A 7,434-nucleotide genomic window follows, 5' to 3' on the forward strand; every position below is an offset into this window, starting at 1 on the left:
GCAGCAATGATTCCGGCTTTCTCAAGAAGTGGCAACACCACATGCGCAGCTGGCAATTTCCTGTAACCTGCCTCACAGTCTGAGTACACCGAGGAACAATGCTACACCTGTGCAGTAAAAGCACTAACCACTGGGGCAGGGCTATTGTCCCTTTCTAGAAACAGGACCACGAGGTGCCCTAGTTGACAACGTCACTGCTCAAGGTCCCCTAAAAAACCTGAACTGTGCTCCAGCTCAGCCTGGCTCAAGGACATCCCTGCTTTTGAGGGGGAGCAACAAAGCTGCTGTGCCAAGCAAAATGATCTGATGTGCTGCCATGTGGCTCACAGGCAGCGGGGTGCCCAGCCCACCCCCTGCTCGGTAATATACATTGTTCTGCGATGCTTCAACTCCCCTCTGGGCTTTTATTAAAAGTGCATTGATGGTCAACGTAGACCCCGATTAAAGGGAATGGGAACAATTAAAAAATGCCTGACCAGGGTATCAGGAGGTCTATATGGACTCAACACGGCAAACAACAAGAACTTTTCGTTTAACACCAGAAAATGCACACGACATTTGGCTGCAGTAGTTAAGATTAAAAGGTGTTAACTATTCAGTATTTTTACTGGGGGTGGGGGGGAGACTGCACAAGTAAGCAACCAGAAAATACTATCCTTATATCATTGCATGCCTGCACTATAATCAATACTTCTGAACACCATCTCTTTATGTTGAATTGGAGTCAAGGTCAAATAGCTCCCATTTTTCTTTGCAGCAATCATGGGGGAAACAAGAGCTTTGTAAAGTGGAAAGTGACAGAATCTGCCGTTTCTGCAAACCTGCACGTTTTAAACATAACAACACTGTCCCTGCATCATCTCCCGGCTGCACTCGGGGATGACAATGCAAGTCAGATGTGCATTACAGCTGCCTGGAGCAGACACTGACTCAGAGGCAATGACTAATGCAAACATGCCCCGAGTTACAGGACAAACTGTGAAATCCCAAGCTGAGTTCCTCCAGTCTGAGATGGCTGACATTGTCTGCTCTATGAAAACGCTAGCAATACTGCATTTCTGAGGAACAGAATCAGTGGTCTTCGGGGAAGTGTGGAATTGAGATGCATACTCTATGGCAGTATCCCACAAGCGCAACGTCCCGGGTATTGGTGGGCTGATTCCTATGGATCCCTTTTAGCTAATGGGGTCACTTTCCTCCAGCATGAGGAATCTTCTGCTGATAGAAAAAGCCTTTCTGGTGGTCGAAGAGCCTCTGGCATCCGTGGAAGGCTCCTCATGAGGGAGGGAAACATTGCTGTTAACAGAATGGATCCGTAAGATCCAACTCAATACTTCCTTTGTATATATTGTGTCCTTCCAGATTGTGAGCACAGGCTTCAAAATATTTGGACAGCCCCTGGCAGTAATATTTCCAGTGAGCTTATGGCATGATTTCAATAGTCAGGCTTACTCTCTGGCTCTCTCAATAACTTGCAGGAAAAGGAAAGTCTATAAAATAAGCAATACTTAGACTTTCAGTCAGTTTGTTTAGCAGATTTAAAAACACATGGCCCGCAATAAACCAAGCGGGTTTATAATAAGAGCCCTGACCTGGATGGCCCAGGCTAGCCTGATCTCACCAGATGTTGGAAGCTAAGCAGGGTCGGCCCTGGTCAGCCCTTGGATGGGAGACCACCAAGGAAGGACAGGGTTGCTACACAGAGGCAGGCAATGGAAAACCATCTCTGAAAGCCCTGGCTTGATAACCCTACGGGGTCGTCGTAAGTCAGCAATGACCTGAGGGCACTTTCCAGCACCACTCATAGGAACTGCAGGGAGAAAGCGGCATTCCTCTTGTTTTGCCACTCCGCCTCTGTCAGAACATAAAGCTTTTCTGTTATGGCACCGACCCTGTGGAACAGCTTGCCAAAGGATGTAAGGCGGACTCCCTGTCTGCAGACCAGTAGAGATGCACCTCTGTTTTGCTTTCTAGGGCTTTTAATGATGCCTGAGTATCTCTTTTGGAGTTGTGGAACGGGTACATCATTTTGACTGTACTGGTGTTTAATACTATTGCTGAGCCTGTTTAATGGATACTGGCAGGGTTTCTTTGTTCCTTTCCTTGAAAGAAAGAACTGGGGTATAACTGGGAATTAACACTGTCCCAAAGAAAGAAAATAAGGAGGTGCGGTGGCTCAAGTGGTTAAGATGCTGAACTGCAGGCTATGGAAGGTCGGTAGTTCAGCCGTTTGAGACCCGGGTGCCGCATGACGGAGTGAGCTCCCGTCTCTAGTTCCAGCTCCTGCAATTCGAAAGCAAGAAATTGCAAGTAGATATATAGGTACCACTTTGGTGGGAAGGTAACAGCATTCCGTGCGCCTTGGTGTTTAGTCATGCCGGCCACATGGCCACGGAAACGTCTTTGGACAGCGCTGGCTCTTCGGCTTTGAGATGAGCACCGCAACCCTAGAGTAGGCCTCGACTGGCTTTCGAGCAAGGGAACCTTTACCTTTTTAAAGAAGGGTTACTGAGGTACTTTTCTCCCTTTCTCACAATATAAGAACTCATGGGCACTCCATGAAATTGCTGAGCGGTCGGGTTAGAACGGATAAAAGGAAGTACTTCTTCACCCCAAGAGTGATTAACACATGGAATTCACTGCTACAGGAAGTGGTGGCGGCTAAAAGCATGGATGGCTTCAAAAGGGAATTAGATAAGCATATGGAGCAGAGGTCCATCAGTGGCTATTAGCCACAAGGTATAGATAGGGGCTCTGGGGCAAGTGATGCTCTGTCTTCTTGGTGCTTGGGGGGGGTCAACAGTGGGAGGGCTTCTAATGTCCTGGCCCCACTGGTGGACCTCCTGATGGCACCTGGTATTTCTGGCCACTGTGTGATACAGAGTGTTGGACTGGATGGGCCTTTGGCCTGATCCAACATTGGCGTCTCTTATGTTCTTATGATGAGACATCCATTTATGGTCTGATAGTGAGAGTAACCTAAACCTTGAAAATGAGAAGCTGCCATCTACCGGTCAGATTTTTGGTCTATCAAGGTCAGTGTTGTCAATTCTGACTGGCAGCAGCTCTCCAGGGTTTCAGGCAGAGGTCTTTCACATCACCTCCTACCTGTTCCTTTTAACAGGAGATGCTGAGGACTGAACCTGGTCCCTTCTGCTAGCAAAGAAGATGAGCTGCCACTGAACCATGGCCTGTAGTGGTCATGTTCACTCAGTATCTGTTACATTGCTTCCTTGCCCACACAGAGATGGTATTCTATGTATTAGAGCTCAGTAACCAGAAGCTACTAGGCCAAAATCAGCCCCCCAGGGGAACTGCCTGGCCTAGAGATGTGAAATTCTAAAGCCGTAAACCTCTTGTGTTTTTCCACAAAGAAACTTGGAAATGTTGCGGGGGAAGTGGAATAACTTTCCTATCAAACCTAAACCTATTTTGCAGCTTTAACAACACAAAATGCATAATTTGTAATTTACTCAGCAGATAAAATTGCATTACCTGACATATCTACGGAATGTAAAACTGTAAGTGCCTTCGTTTTCTACAAGCAGTTTTCTGTTTGCCAAAAACAAAAGCAAGAGAAGGCTGAAAACTGTAGCACCCTATGCTGTCTTAGCACATTTAATTCATTCCAAAGGAGAGAAAAAAATATTTCCTAAGCATTCTTCCAGTGTTCTTCTCCCAATTTTTCTGGTTTTTTCCAGCAAAAAACTGAAAAAGTCCTCAGCCTCTCTCATACAATACCTGTTGAATAAACAGTATCTTGTATTAAAAAGCATTTGACTCATTCCAAAGGGGGGGGGGATATTTCACATTAGAATTTTTTTCAGTGCTCTCCAAAAATTTCCCTATTTTTTCCATTGGAAAAATTGGGGGAGAAAAAGTCCTCAGACTTCTTCATGTTATACATTTGAGTGAGTAAAACATTGTCTGAAAAGGCATTTTACTCATTCCAAAAGAAAAAAAGGAATTCACAGGAGGTTTCAACGCTCCTCCAAATTTCCACTGGAAAATAAAAAATCCTCTGGGGGAAAAAAAATTCCCCTAATTTCCCCCCAGACCTCAACATCTCTAGCCTGGCTCCAACCTACAGTCAAAAAGACATGGGAAAAGTGCAATCTACAACAAGCGCAACTCGTGGTATGCCACTTTAGAGGTCGACATGGGGGCAAAGTTCACTACCCCTCACTCCTTCTTCAAGTAGTCTTCATATAAAACTAGTTGGTGACCAGCATACACTTAATCTACTGCTATACATTAAACTTACCGGTCACGTTCTGCAAACCTCTCCAGGTTTTTCAGTCGTTGTTTCTGGTGCATATTAGCATGAAGAGGCAAAGGATTGCAGTCCAATATGGTCAACAGTGCGGTTAGCCGTTTGATGCAGTCTATACTGTTTGCAAAAACCATGGTCCTGCCTGGGTACTGCAGCAGAAAGTAATAGAGGTAATAGTCTTTCTCTTCCACATCACAGTGGATTCTGGTCTCTGTGAGTGTCTCCACAGTGGCCTCTTTTCTCGTCAGGTCAATCACTTTGGGCTTGCTCTTGATGCCCACTTTCTGCATCAGCATCTCCAGCTTGATTTTTCTGTCTATTTTTATTGCTTTTTTCTTCTGGAGAACTCGAGTGGGAGTCTGATGGATCAGCGTCAGGGTGGCAGAAAAGACAAATGCCTGGCGTTTGGGGTTATAGTGTGAATCGTTCAGCATTTCCAGCAACTGAGAGAGTTCTAAGAAATGTCCTTTCTCAACCATCCGGTCAGCTTCATCTATCACCAAGCACCTGCCAGGGAGATGACAAGAGACAGTTTGCGGCTGTTCGCTCAAGATACATGAGAACTGGTTACGCCTCAGAAGAGCAAGCTCACAAGAAAAAGGGTGACATCCCCTACTTGATATTTTGTAGTGAAGCACAGACACCCAAAATAAATGTGCTATGCATCACGCTCAACAGACATGTTGAGATTCTGTGAAGAGATGCGTAGGTTTTCTCTTCAGGTACTCACACTCAAGCACGGAACGTTGCAATTAAGAATTGCCCTTATGGCTGATTTCACACATTCAGTGGGAAGGAGAAGGACAACTTTTTGGCACAATGTGAGTGAACACCTTGGCAAGACACAGACAAGGAACCAGACCACAGGTCACCACTCCCTTGAACTTCCTTTCAAAAATAAGTCGAGCCAGGAGGTGGAAGACACTGAACTTGTACTGTTTGTTCAAGACAAGCCAAAGCAATTATGCTGAGAGTCGCTTTGCCAAAAACAAACCGCTCTGTGGTTGTTTTGCTACCTCAGTTGCTCAGCTGACTGAGACAGGCGAGTGTATGGACATCTACAGGGGACCTGTTGGCTTTACCTAAAATAGCAAAGGCTGAAGCGCAGCACAATTTCCATTCTTTATCACCTTTCCTACCTTCCAGTGTTCCCTCTAAGCTGCATGCGTGAGCGGCAGCTCATTACCACAGGAAGCCCCACTCGGCAGCAATCTGGAGCCACGCAGGGTCTTGCGCTGCCCATTTGAAGATTACAGAAGTTATATTCTGCTCAGGATGTGAACTGCTCCACTCAGCAGGGGGGGAAACTAGAGGGAACATTGCTGCCAGAGTTCTTATCAGGGTAAAAACAGAAGAGGTGAGACCGATGCATACTGCTCTGAGCTCCTTGAAGGAATGGTGGGATAAAAATGTACTAAATAAATAAAAACTATATGACAGGGAACCTGACCAGAAGCAACAGGCAGACCTTCATGTGGCAGGTAAACTGGATACAAATTAAAAACAAACAAGAGGGGGACCCACAAGGACTTGCAGGGGACATCTCTTTTCCCCTCCCCCAGTATTTCCTCTTTCTCTTCCCTGAGAGCCCCCATAGCCTCTCTCCTTTTTCTGCTTCCTTCTTTCCTTCCCACCCACCAGCCAACCTACCATTACATGCCCTTATCTCCAGCTTCCCCCCCCTCCGAGCAGTTTCTTTGTGGGAAATCTTTTCATTTAGAACCCCAAATGTCTCCAAAATGGGGACGCAAAATAGCTACCCCCCTTTTATCCTCACAAAAACCCTGTGAGGGGGGTTAGGCTGAATGTGACTGCCCCAAGGTCACTTAGCGAAATACCACAGCAGAGTGAAGCTGAGCCCCACATTGTAGTCTGAAACTCTATTCAAAAAAATCTGAAACGCTATACCCTACACCACACTGGCTTTTATGGAGTGGGTGCTTTGAACAATAGCAAGAAGCCTATACTAAGTGAGCTATGCATGTCACATGGTATCAATCACCTGGTAATTGCTGCCAGAGCTGGCCCCAATTAGTCCTCTCTCAAAGTCTAAAATATGTGGGGAAGGTGGCTTGCCTCCTCCTCCTCCTGACTCTTACTCACAGAAACCAAGGCTTGAAAAATGGTAATACTGTTGTAGATTGCCTAGCAATGTCCACAACGGCCACTGAGAGTGCATTTGTTTCTTAAAGCTACAGGCACTGTTTCTATTTGGGTTTTTTTTACCCCATGTACTTTTTTCTTCGATTTCAGATTTTTCTGCAAATCTAGGACTTTCTGAGGTTTGTAGAAAGATCTGTCTTGTTGTACATAGCCTCAGTCTCTGGATTTAAGCGTCCACAGATGGAGTTATGTTGACAGTCAGATATACTGATGATAAATAAAATGCTATTTAAAACATACACACAACAATTCTCAAAGCCCTCAAATGTTCTGTTTAAACATTTAGATGAACAAATAGATACAAAACCTATTGAGGCAGACTCAGCATGGGTTCTGTAAGGGAAGATCTTGTCTCACTAACCTGTTAGTGTTCTTTGAGGGGGTGAACAAACATGTGGACAAGGGGGATCCAATAGATATTGTTTACCTTGACTTCCAGAAAGCTTTTGATAAAGTTCCTCATCAAAGGCTCCTAAGTAAGCTCAAAAATCATGGGATAAAAGGACATGTCCTTTTATGGATCAAAAATGGGCTAATTAATAGAAAATGGAGAGTGAGTATAAATGGGCAATTTTCTCAGTGGAGGGTGGTAAGCAGTGGGGTACTGCAGGGATCAGAACTTGGTCCACTGCTTTTTAACTTGTTCATTAATGATTTGGAGTTGGGAGTGAGCAGTGAAGTGGCTAAATTTGCGGATGATATGAAGTTGTTCGGGGTAGTGAAAACCAGTGAGGATTGTGAGGCACTCCAAAGGGATCCGTCAAGGATGGGCAAGTGGGCGTCAACATGGTAAATGGGGTTCAATGTGGCCAAGTGCAAGGTGATGCACTTTGGAGCCAAAAATCCTAAATATAAATACACATTGATGGGGTCTGAACTGGCAGAGACTGATCAAGAGATCTTGGAGTTGTAGTAGATAACTCACTGAAAATGTCGAGACAGTGTGTGACTGCAATAAAAAAGGCCAATGCTATGCTGGGGATTATTAGGAAGGGTAT

The 7,434-nt window shown here is 45.2% G+C and overlaps 1 protein-coding gene across 1 annotated transcript in view; it reads right to left on the bottom strand.

The window, feature by feature from the left end:
* The window catches only part of DDX24 (DEAD-box helicase 24), a 33,997-nt gene that overhangs the window by 14,866 nt on the left and 11,697 nt on the right, over positions 1 to 7,434 (bottom strand). The window contains exon 5 of the mRNA XM_015415520.1: positions 4,265 to 4,780. Within this exon, the coding sequence (XP_015271006.1) occupies positions 4,265 to 4,780 (516 nt within the window). The remainder of the gene's footprint in view (positions 1 to 4,264; positions 4,781 to 7,434) is intronic.

The sequence above is a fragment of the Gekko japonicus genome, unplaced genomic scaffold (assembly GCF_001447785.1).
Source record: "Gekko japonicus isolate JY-2015 unplaced genomic scaffold, Gekko_japonicus_V1.1 scaffold1684, whole genome shotgun sequence".
Classification (NCBI taxonomy): domain Eukaryota; kingdom Metazoa; phylum Chordata; class Lepidosauria; order Squamata; family Gekkonidae; genus Gekko; species Gekko japonicus.